Source organism: Lupinus angustifolius, chromosome LG17 (genome assembly GCF_001865875.1).
Source record: "Lupinus angustifolius cultivar Tanjil chromosome LG17, LupAngTanjil_v1.0, whole genome shotgun sequence".
Taxonomy (NCBI): domain Eukaryota; kingdom Viridiplantae; phylum Streptophyta; class Magnoliopsida; order Fabales; family Fabaceae; genus Lupinus; species Lupinus angustifolius.
The window spans coordinates 4,673,467-4,701,021 of NC_032025.1; the positions used below are offsets into that span (position 1 = coordinate 4,673,467).

The 27,555-nt window shown below is 33.3% G+C and overlaps 4 protein-coding genes across 9 annotated transcripts; 2 read left to right on the forward strand and 2 right to left on the reverse strand.

The window, feature by feature from the left end:
* On the forward strand, positions 1,207–20,555 carry LOC109331400 (mechanosensitive ion channel protein 2, chloroplastic-like). Of its 5 annotated transcripts, XM_019565857.1 has the most exons (16): positions 1,207–1,350; positions 2,027–2,248; positions 2,330–2,389; positions 2,885–3,048; positions 3,142–3,265; positions 3,354–3,451; positions 3,562–3,675; positions 4,006–4,066; positions 4,571–4,720; positions 4,826–4,936; positions 5,093–5,260; positions 5,361–5,474; positions 5,676–5,732; positions 6,310–6,621; positions 12,456–12,460; positions 14,978–15,005. In XM_019565857.1, exons 2-16 carry the CDS (start codon positions 2,174–2,176, stop codon positions 15,003–15,005), a joined length of 1,641 nt encoding a protein of 546 aa, XP_019421402.1. In that variant the 5' UTR covers positions 1,207–1,350; positions 2,027–2,173. The 5 variants fall into 5 exon arrangements, with proteins under 5 accessions (XP_019421402.1, XP_019421403.1, XP_019421400.1 ...); XM_019565858.1 differs by lacking the exons at positions 12,456–12,460; positions 14,978–15,005 and adding an exon at positions 20,520–20,555 and having other exon boundaries at positions 6,310–6,624; XM_019565855.1 differs by lacking the exons at positions 12,456–12,460; positions 14,978–15,005 and having other exon boundaries at positions 1,208–1,350; positions 2,016–2,248; positions 6,310–7,240.
* Positions 8,087–12,867, reverse strand: LOC109331401 (guanosine nucleotide diphosphate dissociation inhibitor At5g09550-like). The gene is made up of 13 exons (XM_019565860.1): positions 12,649–12,867; positions 12,406–12,552; positions 11,666–11,773; positions 11,393–11,565; positions 11,135–11,246; positions 10,655–10,735; positions 10,506–10,568; positions 10,154–10,255; positions 9,939–10,063; positions 9,389–9,599; positions 8,931–9,005; positions 8,354–8,443; positions 8,087–8,312 (listed from the first exon to the last, which is right to left on the reverse strand). Exons 1-12 carry the CDS (start codon positions 12,733–12,735, stop codon positions 8,393–8,395), a joined length of 1,335 nt encoding a protein of 444 aa, XP_019421405.1. The 5' UTR covers positions 12,736–12,867; the 3' UTR covers positions 8,087–8,312; positions 8,354–8,392.
* LOC109331402 (MADS-box protein JOINTLESS-like) lies at positions 14,157–19,357 on the reverse strand. Of its 2 annotated transcripts, XM_019565861.1 has the most exons (9): positions 18,833–19,355; positions 18,500–18,716; positions 17,001–17,079; positions 16,230–16,294; positions 16,049–16,148; positions 15,919–15,960; positions 15,192–15,233; positions 14,929–15,074; positions 14,157–14,361 (listed from the first exon to the last, which is right to left on the reverse strand). In XM_019565861.1, the coding sequence occupies exons 2-9, from the start codon at positions 18,679–18,681 to the stop codon at positions 14,343–14,345; spliced, it is 675 nt and encodes a 224-aa protein (XP_019421406.1). In that variant the 5' UTR covers positions 18,682–18,716; positions 18,833–19,355; the 3' UTR covers positions 14,157–14,342. The 2 variants fall into 2 exon arrangements, with proteins under 2 accessions (XP_019421406.1, XP_019421407.1); XM_019565862.1 differs by lacking the exon at positions 15,192–15,233 and having other exon boundaries at positions 18,500–19,357.
* On the forward strand, positions 22,791–24,120 carry LOC109330586. Its single transcript, XM_019564828.1, has 2 exons — positions 22,791–23,929; positions 23,963–24,120. Exon 1 carries the CDS (start codon positions 22,873–22,875, stop codon positions 23,881–23,883), a length of 1,011 nt encoding a protein of 336 aa, XP_019420373.1. The 5' UTR covers positions 22,791–22,872; the 3' UTR covers positions 23,884–23,929; positions 23,963–24,120.

Sequence of the window (27,555 nt, forward strand, 5' to 3'; positions counted from 1 at the left end):
TATTTCATCAATCATATATAAGTATTGGTCCTGTGAATTAATGAATATGGTAAGAACCATTCATTAATTATTGCTCTATGATTGTATGCAAACTTTGATAGTTTGATATATTAGCTACTGCTTGAACAAGCCTAAGTTCTGGGAAAATTCTCACAATCCTTTCCTCAACCCATTGATAAGACCAATTAATTCCCAAGACCATTACAATCATCACATAATCCCTTTCAAGCAATCTATTTTGAGTAATGAAAGATCAATATGCAAACAAAAGAAAGAAACTACAATAATTCATAGGCTCAGAACGAAACAATCCACACATACACGTTGCTAAGAAAGACGATAATTACAACTTCATCGTGCGAATATAAAGATTACTTCCACGCATTCACCAAATTAGTATGTAATGGTTTTTGATTTCATTTTAGCCATTCTCCATTTGATCCAAAATTCAGAAGATTAGAAACAGGTTAAGTTAACTAAGTCACATTAGTTTGAAACTCAAATCCATAAAATACATAATACATATTTTAAAAATATTCTAGAATTATTATATAAATATGAATTTTATATGAATATAATATATATAAATTAAAATTTAATTTTCATACAAATCAATTTATCATTTATCTTTTTATATATACATCAATCAATCGTTAGTTGATAATTGACATAAACTTAAGCTGATAAATCAACTCTAAAATATATAAACTTAAATTTAACCAATCTTCAATCAAAAAATTAAATGGCATCAAATTAAACTGAAATCAACCATTAATAACTAATAAAGTGTTGGTGGTAATTTTTTTTGCTAGGTTTGTATAAAAATTAAAAAAATCAAAAGTTCAATATTTAAAAAAAGATGTTTATTAAAAAGAACAAATGCACTTTATAATGAATTAGTTCATTACACGAAAATATTTCTCCCTCAACTAATTTACGCATAGTTAGTACAAAACAAAATGGAGAACCATGGATGTGATAAGTGGGACAACTAGCCAATCACAATGAAAAGTTATGATTATTTAATTTTTTTAACTGACATGACATAATATGATTGGTCTGTGACAAAGTTTAAGACAGGGTTTGAGACATCAGATCCTTATCCGTGTGTAGAAACATGTTCGTTTGCAAGGACACGTGGTAAACAAAAATTGTGGCTAAGACTTTCGGTTAGGCCCACATGAAATTAAACGACAAATGTAGTGTGGTATCCTTTTGCTTTGCACCACGAAGAAGAAACCAAGAAAAAGGACACAAAATCCACACTTAGGTTTGGAAGTTTGTTTAGATAAATGTTGTGAGACTCTTTTGAGCCACCTGCCCCTTTCTCATTCTTCATCCCCATCAAAGGTATAACCCACTATTTTCCAAATTTCAATTCTTTTAAACTTAGGTCTCAATTGCCCCAACTTAATTCAAAGTTTTATTTCACCCCCTCTTTCATTTTTTTTAAAATCTTTGTGCCTCTAATTGGTTTTGAGTCTCAAGCTGCTGTTGTATATTATATATATATAATGTTTACAAAGGGGCTATCTAGGTTTTTTTCTTTCAGTTTTTCCTTTTTAATCTTAGTATTTTACGGATTAAACTGTTTCTTTTGGTGGTTAAGAATTCAGGGCTAACTAGGATTTTTGTGTATAGGGTGTTTTGAACTTTTGATGCTAAGTTAGATGGTGCTGCAAGGGAAACAATAAAAATGGAATTTTTGAGTATTGAATAGGTTGATTCATGATGATAAATAATGATCCTGTTTTAGTTTAGCTATTAACTGCAACTATAAGGTGCACAATAGTGGTTGATTTGTGCCCAAAACTTCTACACATAATCTTGCACCAGATGTTTAGACATAATCAGGCATATAGGTTTTTATTATATGTGTTGTGACATAGGGAGCAGATTTCAGTCATTCTGGAGATATACAATTTTTTCCACCCTTCTGGAATTGAGGCTCTGAAAACTAAAAAGTGTACATATTTGATATCCCTAACCTTTGATTCATACATAATTAATATCAGTTTAATCACAGGAAGCTAAGATTATCAAAGTCGGTTTGTGCCACTTCATCTGTATATACCATATTGAATTGTGTTCAAGTCTGCAATAGTATAAAAAATTGTTTTATACACCCTTCGGCTGCTTGTGAGACCCCTCGGCTATCCGTTTGGATACTATAATGGCTCTTCCTGGTACTATGCAGCTGTCCCATGGACTGGGACTTTGCATGAACCTGCGCTGCAATAAACATCCGGTATGAGAATTCCCTTTAGTTCCTTATTTTTTGTAAGTTCAATCATTTTTCCCTCTGTTCTCACCTCACTATGATTTACAGGGGGCAATAGGAAGAGGAAATATATATTTATTGAGTGCAGGTCCTTCATATCCTGTTTCGGTATGTTCTTAAAATGCTGTGAATTGTGATATCATTTTGTTGCTTGCTGTTAATTAAATGTACATTGGTGTGCGAAAATATTTCTGTGGCATTGTTATGAAGCTTACTCTTTCGCATGATATGACACCAAACCCATTTTCTTCAAGTTATGAATTCATGATATTATTTAAATTTGACTATACACGATATCTTGTCTTGTAATCATTTGCTTATCTCAGAAATATATTACACTGTAATCTGAATGTATAACACCTAAAAACAAAGGGGTTTGCGTGTAGTATGGTTTTTTTATACTTCAACAAATGACCCATTCATTAGCGTTCTGCCAGTTTCAGCAATATTATCAGGTGTGCTCCTTTTGTGCCTCAATTTTCTGGTGGTTGAATGTTAACATAATAGTGCCAAGATGAAAAATAATACATTTTCAAAATTAAAGAAATTGCATGTCCATTTAATTTTCATTAGGAAGTACTCTGAGCCAATCTTCTATTACAGTTTATGAAACAGGATTGCCGGGGTTTTCAACACTTCCGTCAAATAGGCAAGCCAACACATACATTATCTTATAAATCTCGCGCTTTTAAGTGCCATTCTTTTCTAGTGCCAGGCCAACCAAGTGAGATACCTGTTGTTAAGGTGGCTGCTACCGTTTTGGCAAGGTAAATTTTGTGATTTTGCAGCTAAAAGGTGTTCAAACTTAGTGTTATGATTTTTTTTCTCTGTTGGTATAGACTAACATATTGTTTTTCCAGGTCCTATAATGTGCTACAAAGTAGTCCTGTCATAGTAAAGTTGATTCCTGCAGTTGGTATTATCATTTTTGCACTGTGGGGTTTAGGCCCATTTATGTGTCAGACAAGGAAACTGTTTTTTCAGGTTGTGATGCAGATATTCTATTTCTCTTCCATTAACTGATTCAATGCGATTAATACCCAAGTCTGATATTGTTCATTTTATTTTGCAGAGGAGTGATAATAGTTGGAAGAAGAGTACCACACATTATATAGTAACTTCTTACATTCGACCATTACTGTTATGGACTGGAGCAATACTTATTTGCAGGTTTCGCTGTTATGAAATAATTACTTTACCAGATGGTGAATCTATTATTTGATTTATATGTTTCTGTGGTGCGTCCGTTCTCCTGGTACTTAATTCTTGGCTAATTGCAGAGCATTGGAGCCAGCAGTTCTACCTACAGAAACTGGGCAGGTTGTTAAGGAAAGGCTTTTGCACTTCGTAAGATCATTGTCAACTGTAGTGGCCTTCGCCTATTGTTTATCAAGGTAAGCCTATTATTTCCTTGCCTTCACATGATCTCTGGTCTCTTGAGTTAATGATGCACTTAATAACCTCCATTTGAAATAATTTGTCTTAAACTCTGGGGTTTTCTTCCTTTTTTATGAGAGAAATTGTCTAGTTTTCAACTATCATCACAAATTGTGATTCCTTGCATAGTTAGTTTCACTTTTTTCTTATTTTCTTTATTGGACCCTTCACCTGTATTTTTTTATGAGACAACATTTTTGTAGCCAGCTTGAGTACTCCAATCTGATTTTTAATTCCTTACTGTGATTACTAAGTTTTACTTCCATATGTGCAATACTCTTCTGCAGTGTGATTCAACAAGCACAGAAATTCTTAATGGATAACACTGATGCAAGTGAGACAAGAAATGTATGTATGTTTTCTTTATGTAAAGGAAACTAACATTATAGTCTAGTTTGAAGTTCAAACATGAAAAATATACTACCAATTCCATTTATTACCCTTCCACTGTCATAAATTTAATTGTTAGAATGTCTCAGTTAAATTTTGATTTTCAAATCAATTAGCTGGCTATGTTGGGCAATATGTCCAACTAAATGGTGTGTAATTTTTCAGCTTTTGGATAACAATTTCTCCCTATCAATCTACTAGGTCATGTTTTATTTGCAGGAAATATTTTGAATTAATAGCACTTGGGTATACGAGGGCTATATATTTTGCATGTTTATTGGCTAAAGGCATTTATTATGGTCATGCATATATTTATATAATAGCTCATTTATGGAAGACACAGCTTGGCAACTGTGATGTATTTAAGAGAATACTTGTAAAATCCTGGATTCAGTATAATGACTGGTTTTAGTCGTGGTTCAATTTTGAAGATATAATAAATCGTCTGTGTTTTTTCTCCAGATGGGATTCCAATTTGCAGGCAAAGCTGTTTATTCGGCAGTATGGATTGCTGCCTTTTCACTGTTCATGGAATTGTTGGGCTTCTCTACCCAGAAATGGGTGACTGCAGGAGGTCTTGGGACAGTTCTGCTGACTCTTGCTGGTCGTGAGGTGTGGGATTTATTTTTGCATCTGATCATCCCAATTCTCTTGAATTCTAGTTGTAGGTGTAACAATGGTATTGTGGCACATACTGACGTTAAGTTCTCTGTTTAGATATTTACAAATTTCCTTTCGAGTGCGATGATTCATGCAACTCGGCCTTTTGTGGTTAATGAATGGATTCAAACAAAGATCGAAGGATATGAGGTTTCCGGTACTGTTGAGGTGTGTTAAATTGCACCATTTTAACTAGTCTAATTTAGAATTATATATTAAATATGTACAGTATGGTTATTATATACATAACTTAACAGAAAGAAATTACAAAATAAAGTGTAGTGTTTTTGACATATGAGGCATTGATGTTTTCTTGCTATGCAGCATGTTGGCTGGTGGTCACCAACAATTATAAGAGGTGAAGACCGTGAAGCTATCCATATTCCAAACCACAAATTTACAGTCAATGTTGTACGAAACCTCAGCCAGAAAACGCATTGGCGGATCAAAACCCACTTAGCCATTAGTCATTTGGATGTAAATAAGATTAATGTGAGTAGTAGTTTTGTTCTTTATATTTAACTGGCTTTTCACGATAGTTTTGCCTTTTATGATAGTTTTCCCTGTAACAGTTGGTTTGGTGCTTCTGCAGAACATAGTTGCTGACATGCGGAAAGTATTATCCAAAAATCCTCAAGTTGAGCAGCAGAGGTTGCATAGGAGAGTATTTTTGGAAAACATAAATCCTGAAAATCAGGCTCTTTTGGTTAGTATTAAATGGCTAGAGTATTGTGCGATTCAATGATTCTGTGATTGTTGACAGGGATGTTAAATGAGATTTTATTCTTTGCTCCTCTTTTCTATAAGTACATCATTGTTCCATAAACAAGATAGAGGCAAGAATTATTAGTCTATGCTTGCATATATTTATATATAAAATATAATGTTTTTTCTATGATTTTCACAGATTCTGGTGTCTTGTTTTGTCAAGACCTCACATTTTGAAGAATATTTGTGTGTTAAGGTGAGAAATACTTCCTTATTTATCTAGAAGATGCCATGTCACGTGATGCTGCCCTCACAGTCATAATGCAAATCTGAGAAATAGAGCTGTTGTAAACTAGTGCTAGAATTCTGTCAATAATTAAATAAAGCAAAGAACTTCATGTGTGAAGTTAAAAAATTCATCATAAATATATTTGAGTAGAAGCTCATGAATAATTCCCCTCCCATTTCCATCATGTCGAGGCATGCAATCAACTCTTTTAATGCTACATTCTTGCTTGCTTAGTCTTTTGTATGCTTAAGTCTATGTTTTAGTTTGTGGTATTTCACCAGGGGATCAATTTTGAAAAATTAAAAAAAAAGATCCTGGGGTACTTTCTATTTTGATGATGCAGCTGAATTGTCCTAATTTTTGTTAGTGGATTATATTTTTTTAGAAACTTGTTTCGTGTATGAGACTCCATTTATGTTTATGCATTTGATTGCCTGAGATCAACATTTCATAAGCTGATTCTTGTTCTGTAGAATATCCTTATATTTTAGTGATATTGCTCAATGATTAAGCTGATTTTCCATGCATTGATTCTGAAAATTAGGAGGCTATACTATTGGATCTTCTTAGAGTTATTGGACATCACCGGGCCCGACTTGCAACACCAATCCGTACCTTGCAGAAAACATACCGTGGTGCTGCTGACTTGGAGAACATACCATTTGCAGATTCCACTTTCAGTGGTCCTGGAACAGTATCTAACCGGCCATTATTAATGATTGAACCCGCTTACAAGATCAGTACAGATGATAAGATGAAAAGTCGATCAGCACGACCAGCTGGTGATCAAGATAACAAAACAACTGTCCGAACCAGACCTGACAGCAAGACAGACACCAAGGTTAGTGACTCCGAGGTGGGCATGCCAGAAGAAATGTCCTCGTCTCAGAAAGACATTAATGTCAAACAATCTAAGAGTCTGGCAATTAACAATGTCAAGCCAAGCGTCGACACTGACAACATAATTTCCTCGTCGTCGACGAGCACTGATGACAGTGGACTTCCTACGAACATGTCAACAAAACAAGGGGAAAGAAAACCAGCTTCACAGTCTCATGCTTCCAACAGGCCTGTTCTTGAAGAGAATATAGTGCTAGGTGTTGCATTGGATGGATCAAAGAGGACCCTTCCTATTGATGAAGGGATTGACAATGCTGCTACAACTCGAGAGGCAAAGGAAATGGCTGCATGTCAAGGTGGAAATGGATCTCCAAAGGGTACAGATGGGAATGACAAGATTGCAATTGCTCCAACCTCAAAGTGATGTTGTAATCACTTAGGAGTGAGTTTAACAAGTTAGTTATTTGAAGGTTTTGTTCAGAAATCCACACCCATGATGTTGTATATATTATGACTTCCTTTGTCATACCATTACACCCTTCTTATAACCATATTGTTTCATTAATTTTGTTGTGTTCATTATAACTTCCTTTGCCATACATTTTAATAAGTGTTTATGTTCCCTCTTCATTAAATGAGTACATTTTCTCACCATATTAAAGTTGTGTTTTTTTGTCCTTATTAAGCTAGGTGATCTTGAATCATTGGAGTAACATTTAACATTTAGAGATCAGTACAAGATTTTTACACTTATTTACTTGATTTTGTAGATTGAGTTCATAATGAAATAATTAGCATCATCTATATGGTGCTAATAAAGTCTACTTATAGATGTGTAATTACTTAGAAGTTAATAAAGAGAAACATTAGGTGTCTGATTCAGAGGCTATTTAATAACCAAATACATATGTAAAATAGTAATAAGTCAAAATACAGAGGCTATTCATCAGTGAATGATAATATTGTTACTTATATTAAGCTTGGCACATGCAATCAGGAGCAGGATAAGTGTATATGGTCTGCTTAGGCTTTCTCAACCTAAGTTGACCTTGTCTATTTTGGTGTCCTTCAACCACTGCTTGTTGGAACTCTGTCCACTCAATGGCCTTATTGAAGAAAAGTTGGCCCATCAATTGCATGTTTGGCCCTATGGTCTTTAAGTTCAAGTAAGTTCTGTGTCCAACCTAATCATCAACACAATCTATGATTCAATTCCAGTGTCTTTTCATTAACATTGCTACAATTCATTATAATATACAAGCCTCGGTCCTTTTCAATAACGTTGCTACAATTCATAGCATTAATATTCTCCAGCCAAGTATATAAGTTTATCAAAATTATATTTTGGTGCAAAAGGGTCACCAATGTTTGGAAGAGAACCCATTCTTGTATAGTGATTAACTGATTATTATAAACTTGGGGTGATGATGAGTGATGACACTACCATCACATTTAAGCAGTTGGTAAAGGAGAAAGAGAAAGAGAAAAAATATATTTTGGAACTTGGGAATGAACATAACTTTTTCTTCTAATGTTCAGAGGCTAATGAATGAATGCATGTTTTAAGAGTTAGTAATAAAAGATGAAGACTTAAGAACAAACAAATTGCATGAAGAGGAGAATTCTCTTTGGTCCATGTAGAGAAAAGAAGGCAAAGAAACTAAAGTAAAAAAACTCAATCAATTTCAGCCTTCATACAGAAGTGCTGGGAAAGTACAATAATATCAAATGGTTAGTGATGTAGCGCAATGGCGCTGATGCAGTGTTAACCACAGAAAACTCAAGTTTCATTCTTCAGCAGCAGAGGCAGCACTCAGATCCACAGACAGGTCCAATTCCTAAGATGAAGCAATCCAAAAAATAGCTTAGTTGAAAGAATAGTGTAGCATGGCATAAACTTATTTCAGTTTTTAACAGCTAAAATCAAACTAGAAAAGGAAGTTCTCATGTCCAAGAACCCTGAAATATACACTCCAGTTACTAACATAATCACATCCATGATATTATTTCATATCTTAAGACTACAGCATACTCAAAGGACAACTCATTGTTCTCCTTTAATTTCAGGGAGTTGACTATAGGAAAAATTTATGAACATAATATTGTCCTCAGAAGTTAGAACTATCCATTATTATTTTCTTATTTATTCTCTTTCTTGTCTTCCTCCAGTTTCTACATTATTGCATGTATACTTTCGTTGGACCAACAACTTAAACTGTTAATTCTATACAGATTTTCTTGACAGTGGACAAATTAATTTTCCAGTTTTTGGGTGTCAGAAGAATTCAAATATAAAATAAAGACAGAAATAAAAACACTATTTACCTTTCCAGTTATCTTGCTGTACAAAGCAATCACGTCTCTCACTGTGGTTTCAAAATGTGTTGTAGGATCATAGCTCTGCAGAATTTATATTTCAGAATTTGATCAATGGTTACAATCAATACAGATAAATATATGCACCACAAACTCTTCCCCTTCAACTAAACTCGAAACCCCATGAAACAAAATAGCAGCTTGAAGCAGTCTTCAAGAGAAGTTAATATATAAGCATACTTGACTAAAGGAAAAATAAACGACCAAGTAGAGTGGTAGAGTTAACAATGTCCTAATATTCTTGCAAGGGGACTAGATGAAGATGGAATATTGAACTAGGTTCTCATGCATAAAGCATTTGGAAAAATGACCATCTTTACAGGACTTATAGAGTTCCACATATATTGTGAAACTAATCATCCAAAAACATAATAATTTATATTGATCTCCATTTAAGTTGTACTTACTGTGGATATGAAGCAGTTATCAGCATCGTGCTGGTTCGTAGGTTCATATCTATCATAGGAGTCAAAAAAGATTTCATCTACAGGTCCAAGGAGATCTATGCCAGGCTTCAATTCCTCCTGAGGGTTATCAGTTTCTGCTTCTGTTGTCACAAAAGCAATATATTTTCCCTTTGGAGCTACATTATGAGAGTAGGAGCAGCAAAAAAGGTACCTGAAGCATGGTTGAAGGAAAGGTACTGTAACATCAAGTATACTATGTTATTGTGACATGATGCTATGAACACATGTATGGTTATATGAAAATGTCCTTTTCTGAAACAAATCTGTTCGAACCTAGTCCACCAAATCTTGCTATAGTAGCATTTAAAACGCCAAGGGTTTTTTATGCTGAACACAATTGTATACTTCACTCACATTTGTCATATTAGCACTTAAACCTGAGTTTTAAGTAAAACATTAATGCACACATTGGAAACAAGTTCAATAGATAAGTTGAAGAGGATTGGCTAAAAAAGAAAATCATCAAGGTATTAAATTTTGGAAAACATACATATCTGATTTACGCCCAAGTTGTTTCTGAGGCAGAATAACCTGAACTGATGGAGAGTCGTGGGTGCTTGGTATAGGATGGCTCATAATACAAATAGCGCGGTTCACTTTTCCGACCTTCTTCACCTATTGATATATCATAATGGTTTCATTAAAAAAAAAAGGAACCAAATTCAGATTGATTTTCTTATTGGATGATTGTTAAAAGTTGTGTACTTTGTCTGGTAAGTATGAAGGGTCACAAACAACTTTTTTGCATTTTGCTGTTTCTCCTTCGGAAGTCACACCTATGGCCTTTCCACTCTCATCAAACTCAACCTGCCATTAGTAGCATCCAGTATCATCACTCATCACTACCTCAGTTATTAAACAGACTACAAATATGAAGATAAAAAATATCCTCGGTACCATGATTTCCATATTTTATTGGACAAGTGAAATCATTTGAATACAAGGGACTAGATCAGCACAAATTAATTCAAGTTTCACCATGCTAGCTGTTTATAAGGTCATGAAGATCACTATACAAATAATATGACATTGTTTTATACTGTCAAGCATATATTACCTTGCATTCTGGCTTGTTCAGCATGTAGGTGCCACCATAAACAGCACTCAAACGAGCAAATCCCTGCCAAATGTGAATCAATATAGTCAAAGTAAATAGAAGATGCCCAAGGGACCCAATCTTTACTGCTTGAGGTGTGTATTTCAAACCTGAGGAAGCTCTCCCAGTCCATAGAGTGGATAAATATAAGGAGATCCACCCTGAAAACGTGCTAAGGATTCTGCATATAGCTTTATTAAAACCACAGTTAAACTAAATTAGAACTTCAAATCTGTTAGTTTGGACACATATTCACAAAATAGAAATTGAAACCAAGGATATTGAAGTGTTGTAACTTGTAACACACTAGAGCAAACTTGCTTCTTCAGCTTCAGATATAAACTCATAAGGAAACTTATTCCTAATAGATGGTTAAGATGCAAGTAAAAATTAAAAAAAACTGTGTCAAAACCATTGAAGAATATTCTATATGTCAGCATATATATTGAACTGGAAGCTGAGGCAATGCATGTTGAAGGAAACAGTAAGAACTAGGAAGAGAGATTGCAAAAGCCAGCGTTACAATTTTTAAGCAATGCTTTATATGAAATTTGAACCAGAAGTAACTTTATAATGGAAAAACTAGATACCTTCATTCTTTTTACAAAATCCATTGCAGGCTGAGTTAAGTATGCATCATCCAAATGTAGAGCCAATGCATGGCCAATGAAGTCAATTGTGTTGTCATCCAACCCATATTTCCTAATGAGAAACAAAAACCAAGTTACTTTTCATCCATAGATGACATTTTGATAGAAATCACACAAGCAAATAAATTTCATATTATGGAAGTTAATAGCCAATTCAGAAATTCAAATGATGCAGAGCAAAGGGCGAGGAGATATTACGAAATGAGTTCTTTTGCTGTAACTTGGTTAAGGTCCATCCCTTCATGAGATTTTGGATCATTTACGTCATAGTCTTGTACATAAATGAAAAATTTTCGAGCACGCCGCTTCTCAAATAGCCCCATAAGGGGAGATTTCAAAGCTTCCACGTCATTTGCTGGTACTTTATGGATCTGAAGAAATCATTCAAATTCATTAGCTTGATAGAGAAGGCCTTAAGAATGGAAGATGATTTGATTCTAGGAACAGAGAAAAGTTTACTTAGCTTCAGACCTTTCCTTTGTTGTACACAAAGCTGCCATCCACAGCCTTGAAATTCAGATATTTGGTAACATTTGTGTGGATTAGAACCCGAACCAAAGTACCATTTGCCATCATGAACTGTTGTATATATAGAACAGAAAGTTAGGAAATGGTGGAAACTGGCAAGCACCAAGAGACAATAGTCACAATACCAATCTCATGTTTCTCTTTCTATCTTAACTACGATTGAAAAGTTAGTGAAATATTGTGCTGATTCAGATTTTTCCGGGTACTTGATTTAGATTTTTTTGGTAGTACTAATTTTGATATCTGTAGAAGATTATGAAATTCAAGAAATCTAGGTGAACATTGTATTCAATTACTTGATCTTCAACCAAATCGGTTTGGATCAGCATACTGCGGCACTGTGGTGTTAAAGAAATTCAATACTAGATTTCATGTGAAATATGCATGAAAAGTTGATAGAAATTTTTTTACTCCCAATTTCAAGAGAAATTAAATTTACCTCCTTGAGATTTGTCCTAAATTTCAATAACCATATGGACATTCTGTAAGTTTATGCTGTCATTACATTTTTTATGTTTATGAGTCTCCTATCTAATAAGATTTGAGATGATATATATAAGCTATCTTACTTCCGGAAGTGGCTATTTTCAGGATTTGAATATGTTGGTCTTAAATGAGAGATATATATAAAACTAATAACATTGTGAAACAAAATGGTATAAAATAAAGAAGAAAGTAGGTACCTTTGGGATCATATCAACATTGTATTCTTTGCTAGATCCCAAATTTTGAGGTGGAGTATCACTACCCCTGAATCGCTTCCAAAGCTGATTGAGATTAAGGGACGTGGACTCTCCTCCATAATAATCATTTTTATCCATATGCAACACCTGATCCATTCAATTATATTATTACTATTATTATTATTATTATTCAATACATATGATATGATAAAATAGGAAAATAAATGAGTAAGTAGTAGAGACTTTGAGGCCATCGACGGAGAGAAGACCACTGAGGATGCATTCTTTGAGTCCGGTTCCCAACACTATGACATCGTATTCTTCATCCATTGCTTTAAAAAACTTCACAGAGAGAAAGGGAAAATGAAAGGAAAAGATTATTGGAAAAACAAGAGTGAATGAGTGAAATAGATTATAGAATTAGTCTCTCCCAGGTTCCCGGGATGTTCGCTTTTACCGTTAATTTTCGTGTTTCCAACTACCTTTCGCACGTGCCCAATACAAAACACTACAATTCAAGTTTTCGTTGAAAATGTTTTTTTTTTAATCCAAGGCCCTTGAAGAAAAAATTGTATTGCATTTAGGAGGGTTCCACTACTCAATGAAGTGATATATTTTTCCATTAATGAGCACATTATGTAAATTACAAAAATTCTCATGCTTATTTATTTGATATTAGCACATTTAAAAGGGTCTAAAGTAAATTCATGTGTAATTAAGAAACAGTATATTTAAAGTTGAATTTTTGTGTGTGTGTAAGGAACTGTACTAACTAACCATTTTGAAATAGATTTTTTTATGGATACCAAAATTATAGGAACTATGAGTAAGGGTCTAAAGTAAGTTCATAGTTTACATAATTTCATTGTTATATTCGATTAATTATTATATTTTATTTATAAAGGTTTAAATATTAATAAAATTGTTTTTTAACAAAATTAAAACCACATAATTGTTAAAAACAGGAACATTTTTACAAATAAAAAATTATTTGCTTTACAAGTGATTGATACGTTAAAAAAATATTTAGAGTATTTCCTTAAGTAAAATATTGTACGAAAACTAAAATATATTTATTAGGAAAAAAACTAGTCTATTATATAGGTAAAATTAGGGATGGCAAAAATACCCGACTCGTGAGTATCTTCCAAAATACCCGACTCGTGAGTACCTCTAAAATACTCTCAACTAGTACCCATAAAAATAGCTTAAAGGTGGGAACAGGTATCGTGATACCCGCCCTGCAGGTACCCGCATATTTATAAGTTTAGTTTTTTAATTAAATAATATATATATATATATATATACTTTTTATTATTTTATAATTATATATTATTTATTTATTATTATTTTATAATGAACTTTAACAATTGAAATATAATGATAAATTTAACATGTACATAAATTTTATTATTCATGTAATAATTATTTTATATATATTGATTATTACAAAAATATAAATATATATTTAAAGTAAGAACCTGTTGGGTACTCGCAAAATACCCACTATCCATGTGGGTATCCGTAAATTGTACGATTATAGATACGAGAAAGCAATTCTTGCTTCCGTTCAGCTCAGTTGTAATCTATAAGTAAAATATTTCTTTCCGTTTTTAAGGGATGAGGAAAGAGCATTTTCCAAAATTTGATTCAGGATGCTCATATCTCATCTAGACTACTCTGCAGGAAATGTTAACCCCAAAATTACATGATTGGCTTCAACATATCTATTCAATAAAAAATGCAAGACCCAAAATGAAAAACAATGGTAGGATACCACATTAATGCAATTTTAACGTTGGAATTACATTTTTTCTTAATGAATTTCATCATATATTATAGAGTACCCATAAGAGAAGACATTACTAACGTACAACAGTCATTTACGAAATTCAGACCAATATCTTTGGTCATATTATATGTTACCGCAATTCCCTTCAACCTTGGTATGGTAGCCTGCAGGTTTTCATGTACCAACGTTATCAAACAATTCCAACAAAACGGTTTTTAAAACTTCACATGCTTGATACAGAAAGAAAAAAAGGTGGTCAGATTTCTTACTAAATAACTAATTTCAATAGTAGTCGTTGAATGGAATAAACTAGGAAGAATTATGAACCATACATTCATGAAAATGAAAAAACACATTTTAAAATAATTTAACTCAACTTCACTTAAAAGTTAGCTTAGGTAATAGTTATTAAATTGTTATAAATGGTTTTTAGCTTGTTTTTAACAGTTGTGCTACTTTAATACTAATTTAAGTAAACATACTATACTAATGACATTCGTGAAAATATATAGTTAATTGTTATTATCATATAAATAATTAAAAGATCTCATGACTCTCATCTTATAATTCACTTTAATCCAGGATACATATAATGAGTTACTACAGATTACATCACATATCAGAACATATAATAAAAATTGAAGGAGTTATAATTCAATTTAAGCACGGTGACATTATGTATAATAAATTGAAGAAGCTAATTAATTTAGTATTGAAGTAAAGTGACTTACCCCAACTTAAGCGAGGTGTCAGAACTATCAGAGTCATGGGGAGGTCCAGTGCCAAAGTTAGTGGCAGATTCTGCTGATGATTGACCAGCTTCATCACCAACTATGTTCTCACACTCATGCATTTGCCCATTAGTTATGTTCGCCACCTTTAGTGCAACACACACATAAATATACATGTTTTCTTTATTAGCAATTATTTGCACAAGTTATATACTAATTAATTCAGACAAAGACAAATTAATGGAAAGAAAACATCTTCATACTTGACGCTTTAGTCGCTCGTTCTCTTCCATCAAATGCATTCCCTGGAGGTACGTAGGTTCAGTTACACACTTGTTACTTGACACCAAGGAAAATCAAATTTAATAAAACAAAATATAGGTCTTGTTTCATATCCTATCTTATATATTGAAACCATCAGGTCAATAAAAACACATATTAAAATTTTTAAATTTTCATTATTATTTTTCCTTCATTATCATAGGTCTAAAATAACAGAAAACGGTCTAAAATAACAGAAGACATGATCTGAAAAAAGCAAAGATATATGTTCATTTACAATCTATCAATTTAATAAACTACATATACATATAAAATAAAAGGACGACCCGTAAATTCTTTAGATGCTTCTATTGCTGTTCTCTTATAAAAAAATTTGTATTATATTTTTACAGCTCAGAAAAACATTAAAAATAAAGATGAGGCTGCTAGGAAATAAATAACACACCAGAATGAGTTAAAAGAAATTTGCACAAGTTTTATCCATAAAAAATAAAGCCTAAATGATCCAACTCATTGTTGCAACCTAGACATATTGGTATGTCAACTTAGAATCATGCAAAAAGAAAAGCATTTTCTTTCCTTAAACTGTGAGATAAAAATTTCATGTCATATAGGTGTATCTAGTAACCAATGCAAGAACTATATACTCGTGTATTATATCATCATCAATATGTACAACATCAAATAATGGAATCTAAAGTTTCTAACCTTTGTTTGCAGATCAGTGATCTCATTCATAATCTTCTCTCCCTGTAAAGCATTTAAAGATTCAATTATATAAAACTATGAAGTAAATTATGCCAGTACAGGGAAAAATATAAAAATAAAAATTGCAAACCTTCTTTTCTATCACACGTCCCAGCCCAGCTTCGAGAAACCTTTCTAGTTGTTGTAATTCTTCGATATCTAAACCGTGAAGATCCTCTCCTCTCATCTGCCTGTATGTTTTGCATTGTTATATCTTCACATTTCAACAGAACACAACAAAGTAATGTGCTACGAATTTGTGAGACATGTACCTTAATTCATGGCTTTTCTCTGCAACTTCTTTGCTCAATCTAGTGTAATTGCTGTTTTCAACGAGCTGCATTTATGATTTGAGTAATTAAACGATTTATAAAAGAGGAAAGAATATTCAACTAAACTTCCACTCTATTCCTTTCTAAAATGGATGCAATATAGAGGAACATAAATTTTATTCTCAAATCCCTTACCTCAAATTATATTAACCTACGTTTATTTAATGAGTTTTTTAAAACAAACTAAAAGGAACTTATTTTCATAATTTATCTGATAAACTTGCTGGAATAAACTATAAAAGAAACTAGCTTATAAAAAGCTAATGAACTATTGCCAATCTGCTTTTTATCTAGATATTTTTCTCTATGATTCATATCTCTTATTTCACCCGTCTAAATTTTTTTTACACATAAGTGAGTATTTGAAGGTACACTATATTCATTAAAATTAAAACAACCATATTGCATCTAGTAATGAATTAGTCTACCACTTTACTTATACTTCAGATAAGGAACTTTTTAATAAATTAAAAGCATAAGAATGAGGCTGAACATTGGAATACGTTGTTCGTGCAACAACCATAAATTTCAGAATCTATCTAAAGGTGGAAAGCCAATGCAGAATATGGTGAAAAAATGAAAAATGAAATGGGGCTTTGTATTTTTATTGGAAAAAGCTAGGAATCACATAAGATAAAATGCAATAATTTCCTACTTTAACTGAATTACACCAACTCAAATTTTGCTACATTTTTTTCTCAGAAAACTGACCTGCAACTCGAGAGACGGTTGTTCCATCTTTGCAAGGTTCTTTGAGTGCAAATTATGCCTTTCAAGTATTTCTTTCATGCTTCATAAGACAATGCATCAAAATCACATTACTAATAGCCACCAAGTTAAAAGAGAACCAAATAACACACCAAGATTGCCTATGACAACAGTTCATACTCTAGATTATATATATAATGCCTTTAATATTACTATAGTACTATACAATAGAAATAAAATACAATATGTAGTTTATAACAACTTGAGTCTTAGAAGTCGCAGGTGACAGTCGACCCATTTAATATTGAATGAAAGAGTGTGATAGAAAATTTATATTTTGACAATTCTACCATCAACCCTATACATTAATCAAATCTTCTTGAGTAAATTAGGTAACCAGTATAATAGCCACAAGCAATTAGTGCACTATTTGATGTCTATGACCCAACTTTTACAACATCACATAAAGTTGATCGAAATGATAAGGTAGACCCTAGAGCACAAAGTCATGAAAGAAAATTTTACTCAAAGTTCGATGATATGTTCTTTCCAGATCTATGTTACATCAAGCAAAAAGCAAAAGCAAATGAAAGTAAATTAATGAACAATAATAGTTCTTGTTCCATGTGATACAAAATTGTGTAGTGACCACTTATGGATGCGATATACAGACAAATAAAAATAAAATAAAATAGAGAGGATACAATGGAAAACAAGATTTCATCGCTTGTCTCTAATTAGCATGTTTATGGAAATAAAACTCTCTTATATAAGATGATTACTAAAACAATTCTCATACGGTTTCTATATGAGACTTAAACTTTCTCACACACCAGCTGTGTGTGACTTCTAGCCTATGTCTCTTTCCATCAAATAAGGAGGAAAATCAACAGTTGCAATAACTTCTATCCATTTGATTGAGAAAGTGACTAACACTGTATGCGATCGATTTGTGAGCAAATCAAGCTATAAAATATAAATGGAGGCAAAGAAGCAAAGGAGGAAATCTTAACAGTAAACAAGCATGACAAGCTAACATGATAATATTGCATTATAAAGAAAACCATCAATCGTTTTCACAATAAGACATAACTTCATTACAACTATGAACTATCTCAAAACTGTCACTGAGTAGCCTTCAGAAAATGCGTTCTATGTCCTCTTCTCTTTTTTTAATTTTTGCCACCTAGAGTAAAAAAAAAGAGCTTTACTTCACATTAGTAATTACTTATAATTATACTATCCTTAACGGAACCAACTTAAGCATATACTACCATCCTTCTTAATATATACCATAATGGGTAGCCTGCGTATTATGTTCATGTAAACCATAGTAGTTATAGAGAGATCTTAGCCAAAAAAACAAAAAGTAAACTTTTCAACACACATGGTCTAGCACTAAAACCCCACCAATCCATCAATCATTCCAGGCATAATTAACAATAATAAGTAATAATCAGGGAGGAAGAGAGAGAGGGTTTAGGTAGAAATTAAAGAAAGACCTTGAACTGGAGTACTCAAAAAGCTTCCCAGTAGAAGAGAAGATAATGAGAGCAACATCAGCATCACACAGAACAGAGAGCTCCTCAGCTTTTTTGAACAAACCTCTGCGTCTCTTCGAAAAAGTCACCTGCCTCGCCGTGGTGTTATCGATCTTCTTAATCTGAATCTTCTCCCTCGCCATTAATCAAATCTTCTTCCCACTCTTTTATCCTGATATGGCAAAAAACACAAACAAAAGAAGAAAGGAAACAGCTTTAACCTTTTCTTTTCATGGGTTATATATTTATGAGAAGGCACAGAATGAACCAACATATAATCAAAGGAACCAAACCCACCTAAAAAAAGACAAGACAAAAGCCAACAAAGCAAAGAAAGACTGAACCGTTGACTATTTATAGTGTGTTTTATGTAAAAGCAAAGGCAAAGGAGCGTTTTAGTGTGAGAGGGACATGTGATCGTGATAGCATAAATATGCAGCCATTTTACTAAATCTAAGAGTGGAGAAATTCTGTGAAGGTATCAGATCCAGATAGAGATTTTGTTAGCAATATTGGAATACTGATGTTTTTAGGAGGAGATGAAGTTGGTGGTGGCGTGGGATTTAGCTAAGTAAGGAAAATGGTTGTGAAGTGTACTTGGTGGATTTTTCTTTCCTTATTGGAAGTGTTGATGTTTGGGAATGTTGGTATTGGTGCTTGTTTAGTCTGCAAAGATGGAACCACTGACTCAGTTTTGAGATGAAAAGCCACCAATAAAAGGTGGAGAGAGAAAGGTGGTGGGTTTAGACTCTAATGTGCAACTTGCATTTCTAGAAGAGGTTCATCAATAGAAAAGCTTAGAATGTTTTTGTCCATTTTATTCTATAGCATCAAATCAAATCAAATCTTGTATTAATAAAGTGTGTTGTGGTCCAAATAGAAAAAATCAAATTAGTTTTTTATAATTTTCACACTTTGAAAGATTGATTAGTGATAGACATGCAATGTTCTCTATCATAAAAGTGTTTTGAATATATAAAATCAAGATCTAAATACCTAGATTTTAACTTACGAGGAAAAACTATTATAATGCCCTTAAATGTATGCACCACCATTTTTTAGTCGAACATGCTATGAAAAGATGAAAGGAAACTATTTTTTAATAGAAGGCTATTAAGACATTGTATATTGATACTATTAATGCACATGCATCTTATAAATGAACACATCAATTGAAAATACAAACTTATGAATTTAAAATGTCTCATATAAGAACTTATTCAATAAAAAATCTATACTATATATCTCACTCAACTCTTTAGTAAAAATCCAAATAGTATATATACAGTAAAAATCATAAAAGTAAAATTTTACATAGTTTTTTATGGAAAATTGTACTTAACTTTAACTTTTTATAGAGAAAACTAAATGGTGAAGTCACTCATCATCGGGAAAAATGGCTTTCCGTACAAAAGCGACATATCTTTGTCACTGTACTATCAATCCATAAAACGTTGACTCCCTATTCTCCTCTTCAGACAGGTGGAGGACAAACATGCCTCACTTTCTTTTTTTCTCACGGTCTGCCCAAAAATTAAAGAGGTGATATTACTAAACAGAAGGAGATAAAGTAGAAAATAATGACCATATTTTATTGGGTTTTTAATATGTATTTAATAATATATATTAATTTAGGCAAAGATATCTAAGTATCCTAAGTAATAGAACAAAAACTTATTCGAATAAAAATTCCTCAGACACCAATGGCAGAAAAAAATACTGTTTCTGACTCAAGCTATAGAACAGAGGCTATCTATATTGGTGTAGGTTGCTTAGACATTGATGTAGTGCATAGAGAGGGAAAAGGACAAAGATCACTTGTCGTAAACCGTATCTCATTTTATGTCATGAGCCAATCAAAATATTATGTTTTGTCTTTAAAAAATTTATTATATTCATATTGTTATATATGATTTATTTTGAACAGGGAATAAAACATTATTAAAAATAGATGATTTTTCTCCTACGGAAAGCATGCAATGATGCCAAAGATATGAAGTGAAAGTATATCAAATGTGTACAGTAGTTTTGGTTGTTTGTTTCGGGTTTTGGTTTTTCTGTTGATTTGGTTGCTTCCTCAGAGTGAGTGTGTCAGAGTAATTACTTGGCCTGACCAAGCATGTAGTTCCTAACTTGGTGCGAATTTCAATTATATTACAATATCATTCAATTGTTCCGGAAACTTGTACTCTAAACATTCTTTGTGAACAAGAATAATAAATTATTTATGTTAAACTTTGGATATAGATAGGGATGACCAAAAAAAAATCTGTACCCATACATACTGACGGTAAAACTCATATGGGGATAGGTATAGGTTACAAATAGGTACTCGCGAGTTTTAAAAAATATTCATAACACATATGGGCGGATATAGGAATTATGGTACTCGCACATGTAGTATCTATTATTTATATAATTACTATATTATTTTTAATTAAAATAAAAGTACAATATTCTAACCTTTATTACACTATTTATATCGTTTTCTTTTACTTTGTTTACATTTTTTACCTTGTTTATATCTTTTAATGAATCTGAGGTGAAACTCCCTACAAATATTATTATATGTATAGAAACTAACACACATATCTTGCCAATAAAATATATATTTTTTGATAAGGAAATGGGAATAACAAATCACACAAATAGAAAACACCAAAATTTAACATCTTTGCCAAATATTCACAAAATGCCTAAAAATAATTAAGTTTCATATCATTTGAAGCATAATAGAAGTAGGAAGTTAGAAATTTATTTATAATATAAGAAACCCGTAGGTACCCGTTATAATTGTGCGTACCAGAAAACACGCAAAAAACTCATATGTGGATACATATATAGGTACGAACGGGTATGAGTAATGCTCTCCTATTTTAAAACGGATAGTGGGTAGCTACTACTTGTGTCTACTCATGCTCGTTGCCATCCCTAGATAAGTTTGGTTTGACTTAATAAAAATCGACCATATTTTGGTCCGGATAAATAAGAATTGACTTATCTTTCAATATAAGTACAATATAACTTATTTTTCTATGTCGAATTTTAGCTGATTTAAGTTTACAAATTGTTCGATTCGAGACTTTAATTCCGATTGATTTAATTAATCAATAATTCAACAACGTATAGTTTAACCAACTAGTATAATTTTTTAAATTTATCAACTCGAATAGTTATTATTTACATGATATATTGAATTTAGAACAAAATCAACTTAATTCAGTTTATAGTACAGACAATCAAGTACTCCTAAAATGTTTACAAGGCAAGGCAATCATGTGTCAACAAGTACTCCTAAACTGAGTGAAAGGTGGTGCATTGGCAAGTGACGTATGTATGGTGAGGGGAATGAGGATCATTTGTCCTACTTTTTCATCTTTCATAGTATTTCAATCCAATTGGAAGTTGTTATCTATTTAAAAATAAAAATCATAAAAATACAAAGTAACTTTTTTATATTATTTGGTGGAATTTGATTGATTTAGTATATTAGGACATTTTTATGGGACAGAGAATCCTCTTTCCCGTCAACCAGTTACCGGGTTTGATATTCTTGTGGCAAGGCAATCATGTTAATGGGGAATTAAAACGAGTCCTGGTAATTATTTTATCATCCAAGTTTAGTGTATTAAGAAACATAACAATGTTATTTGTATACATCTTTTTTGGATAAGAGAAATAAAGATAAAACACAGAACTTGTGGAGTCCTTACTTCTTCCCCAAAAAAGAATATTCTTCCAGTCAAGCTCAGCCACAGCGTCCTGAATTAAATGCATGCTTTGACTCATGTTGTCTAAACTTGCATTTTAAGCCATAGATCCCTAGGTGGTTACTTTTTTTTTTATGAACCAAGTGATTTGTTTATTATTGTATTGTGCATATCTAAATATAATGTTGGTTGGGTTATTTTACTGGAATTTAATACTAACATGACTTTAAATATTGATTGAATCTTTAAATTTAGATTTGATTAAATATAATATATATCTTTTTTAGATAAAGTCTTTAAATATATATTTTTACGTATTCTTAATCATATATATATATAATAAAAAGTTAAAAAATATATGATATTTTGGACAAAAGACAATAATAAATTGAATAAACACACAAATGAAGGGGTAGGATGAGTCACTCTAGATAATGTCAATGCCTCGTTTAAGGTAAGATTACAAAATTAGAAAATAGCAATTTTGACTCCCTAATAAGAAAAATACTTATTATTGGATGAAAAGAATTGAAACATATTCTTAACTTTACTATATTGTCTTCTTCTGTTCCACATTCTTAACCCTTCTCACTCTCACACTACACGGCTACACCCCAACGCGAAATGGACACACCCAATGGACCCGGATCCGAAAACCTAATTGTTGCATGCACCACCATGCTCTCCTACCGCCGCTTCTCCACCTGCCGCGACTTCGCCACCCGCATCCCCCGGCCCGACCCCACTACCTCCCTCTCCCTCGACAAGATCATCGCCATCGCCGACATTCTCTCCGCCGTCGACCGCCGCCTCCCCAACAACCTCCCCGACCACTACTCCATCCTCCAGCTCCGCCGCGACGACGCAGCCCGCGACCGCGACCTCCTCACGCGCCAGTTCAAGAACCTCGCTCTCCTTCTTGACCCCACCGCCGCTAACAAATTCCCCTTCTCTGACGAAGCCCTCACGTGCGTCCGTGAGGCTTGGCACGTGCTCTCTGACCCCAAAAGCCGCGACCTTTACCACTCCCAGATCGGTTACCAGCCACCCAATCCAACATTCTGGACCGCGTGCCCTTACTGTTGGAACCTTTTTGAGTATGAGAGTAAGTACGAGGATTACCCCTTGCTGTGTCAGAGTTGTGAAAAAGCGTTTCACGGCGTTCCGGTGACGGCTCCGGTGAAGGATGATGATCAGAAGAAGGAGTACTATTGGTGTCAAGCAAGTGTGCCCTTGAGGTATAGAGATAAGGAAGAGAACAACAACTACATGTTTCTGAAAAGTACTCATTTTGATGAAACCAATTTTGTGTACATTTCTGATGATGATGATGTTGTTGGAGGTAATGAAGGGTTTGGGAAGAATGTGGGAAAAGAGGTTTGGGGTGATGTGAGGAATCAAGGGTTTCAATTTCAGGGGAATGCTGCAAATTCACAAGTTGAATTGGAAGGGAATAGTGGGAAGAAGAAGATGAGGATGAAGACTGTGGCAAGGAGGGGTGCTGAGAACATGGGGAGGGGCAGGCAGAGAGGTTTTCGTGTCGATAATGACTTGGATATGGATGCAGGTGAAGATGACTTGGAGTTCACTGAAGGAGATGGAGATGTCTTCATTGGTGTAAGGTTTGATGAGTGATGGAAAGGTGATGGCAACTTCAATGGTTTCTCTGGTGGTTCTAGGCTTTTAGTATGATATAAGTGGCATGTAGTGCTTTTTTATTAGTGTTCTGCACAAATTTTGGGATGTGAATGACAGTTGAAATGGAAAGAGGCATTTGATAGTATAGTTATTGATTATGTACTTCATTTTTTTGTGAAGAGACATTGAGATGTCTATATTTTACAATTCTTGCAAATGCCACTTTGTCTTGAATGCTTGGACCTTTTGAAATTCAAAAGAAAAAATATTAGTTCTCATTTACAGATGGTGTGCTTCAACCGATTATAATCTATCTTTCCGAACTCTATTTCAATTGGTTTTCTGTGTCATATCTTTGTGGAACCGAGACTGATTGTTTGTTTGTTTTTTTTGGTTGAAAAGAAACTGAGTTTCATTAAGATTTGCCTCGCATTTTTTCAATTTTCTGTAACTGTTTATCTTGGTCATGCCTAACACTAAATTGCTATGTTGGTTACTAGGGTTTAAGAATCACAAGTATATCTTTGTGAGCTGTTTAACAATGTTGATGTTACCTCTGATGTGCTGATATTATGATGAATTTCTTCTTCAACTCTAGTGACAAATCTTTTAGGTCAAACCACTTAGATTTACCATCTGTTCTGAATTTTTCAGTTGTGCAGCATTTGGCTCTCACCATTCTTTCTTTTTTGTTGTTTTCAATGGCATGCCATTATATAGCTTTTGATAGACTTGTAGAACATGTTGGTAGAGAACATATGGGGTTTATTTTGTATCTTGTTTATCTTATAAACAGAACATGACTAAATATTGTTCTACCAGTGCATCAAACACTATATATCAGTATTTTGTTTTGAGATTTTTTATATAGTGATTGATTTGTGTCTGTCATTGTCGATTCCCTTCCTTCTTCCTTGCTAATATTTGCTATTTAGATTGATCTCCATATGACAAATTTAGGTGATGTAGACTCCAGTTGAATATGTTGTATTTCTACTGAAAGTGTGCTGCGCCTAATCAGTTTTCTTTTTTAAGGATATGAATTCTGATTAGCCAAATAGCCATATATGGTGCTTAGTCAAAACTGATAGAATAGTTTTCTTGCTTTGGTTCAGAGTAAAATTTGGCAACTACATACTTGTGTGCTTCAGCTAACACTGTCATCTATACCATGGGTTTTTTATTAGGGGTTATGCTGTGATCGAGTTTGGACCCCCTAAATCTCATTTGCCCCTTTTCATGGAACCTCCCTAAGGTAGGATTTGCAGTGTACAAGACTAGTGTTTCGTTGCATGCCATAGATTTTCATAATGTAAGACCATTAGTCATGCTACTAGAGGTACGAAGGTCTTGAATGCAAAGGCATTGACTAAGTAGGAAAATAAGTCTGCTGTTGAAAAACAGTTTTATGCAAGCTAGGAGAAGAAATTTAAATGAGAAGTTGATGATTATTTATATGATCCAAGCAAAAACTTATCCGACCTTATCTAGTGAGATGAAAATTTGGTTATTATTGTAAGCAAAAACTGGTAGCTAACCGGCTGAGCCACTTCGAACACAGTCTAGTAGTAACTGATTGTCATGCAATTCAGTGCTTGCAATTGGCACTTGTATGTCATTCAAGTCGTAAAGAACTATCTCTGATATCTCTGCTTGTTTCTCCTTTGCTCCACTAGCTGTTTTTTGATATTGGATAAACAATTTCCTCTAAATCAATATTGCGTGTATCTTGGGATCGTTGTGACAAATGTTACCCACTCAAGATACACACCATATGCTAGATAGATTTTTCATTTACGTGATATAATATATTAGAGAAGAATGCATATATGGACAAGTAATATCATATTTAACTCTTAAATATTTGATGTAAAAAAAAATAATAATCAAATATCAATCAGACAAAAAATATATATTAAGGAGTTTGCTTTTGATATAACTGGCGAATTCATGATAAATTCCTTTCAAGCTGGGACATGATACAAGCAGTATATTTCAAAATTAACAAAAATAGAAGAATCCTTCCACGTAATGTTTCATGCAGGTGTGTTTTACGTATATATAGATTTTATTTGCTATAAAAACATTACAATCTAGATTTAATCCACGACTTTTATTATTTGTAGATTGCAATTTTGGCCACTTGTTACTTATTTAATCTATAATTCTGAACTTATTCGTTTCCAACATATTACCTACTTCCACTAGAGCTTGATTATCTTAAGCACAAGCCGTCTTCGACGTGTTTAGAATTTTGAACTGGGAGTATAAATTTTGCTCCACATGAAGCTCAACTTGACTTGTATGTATACACCTTGTGGTTAGTATTGTTCAATGATCTATGACCCCCAGATTCCAGGGCTTCAAACTTTCTCTTTCCCTAACACACAAATATATGAGTTTTTCTTCTTCTTTGGGACAGTAATGTTATCCCATTTAATTCTATTGTTTTTCAATCATGTTTCCTAGTAATAAGTCAATACGTACAATAGCCCGCTCATGGTCAATTCAATTCAATTCCCTTGTCTTTAGCAAGTACAAATTGTTCCCTGATGGTGGGAAAATACAACCAATGTAAACCATAATTGTGATCGTGATATCATTGTAGACTTATGAGACTATAATATTGGCCACAATTGTGATTGTGAAGTGCAATTTAAAACAGAAAGGGATCCTCTTCAGTACTGGAGAGTCCAGTGCTGGATAGGATGATGACATGTGGCAAAAAAGTTTTTTTAACGACTATGATTACATGTTATTTACTATTAAAAATAAATAAAAACTCTTTAACATACTTGTGACACTTACGAATAGCTAACATCAAGGCACAAACTTCATCATTTCCCTAAGAACTTTAAGCAACTCAAATTTCAGGAAGGGTAAGTACTAAATCTCACATTGATCATGTAACATGAGCAAAACACCTTTTATTCAAACCAATCATACTCATAGAGCAGGAACTTCCAACACATCTCTTAAACAAACCTCAATTGTGAATGTGGCATAGGTATATCGGCATATCTGGTCTCTGAAAACCAAACCTGATAATCAGACACTGATGTTACAAGGTGAAGAAGTTTTCCCTCACTCAAGGACAAAGACTGCTTATCATCATTAACCCTTCAAACTCATCATGCTTTATGCTTTGAGTCTCCTAAGTATTTTTCAGTTTCATAAATTCACAAGTGGCAATGCACAAGGGCAACGCATGAGGCAACATTATTGACCTACAAAGACATGGATTCAGTTTTTAATTCCAAATCTGTGCTTATGGAATTGCAGAAACTATGTATGACTTATGTTCTTTGTATGTTTGTAGAATGAAGCACTCTCAAGATACTATAAAACTAGCTACTTCTGGAGTTTGGACCACCATGCTTATTATGCCATACAAATCCAAATATATGCATGAGCATGCATAGATCTCTAACAACCATAAAGGGCCAGTATTAAATTTGATAATACATGTGATTTGAACTGAGCTATAAAGGTGCCCATACATGACTATATGGAGAATTTTTTGGAGCCAACACCCATAGAAGATGTGGATGGAAAGGTAGAGCATCATATGAGAGAGAGGGAGCATCTCTAGGTGAAGAAAAAGGGTTGGGAATTTGTGTGGCTAAAGTTTGAAAAAACAAAGAGCATGCATCTTTTAGATTTCCATTT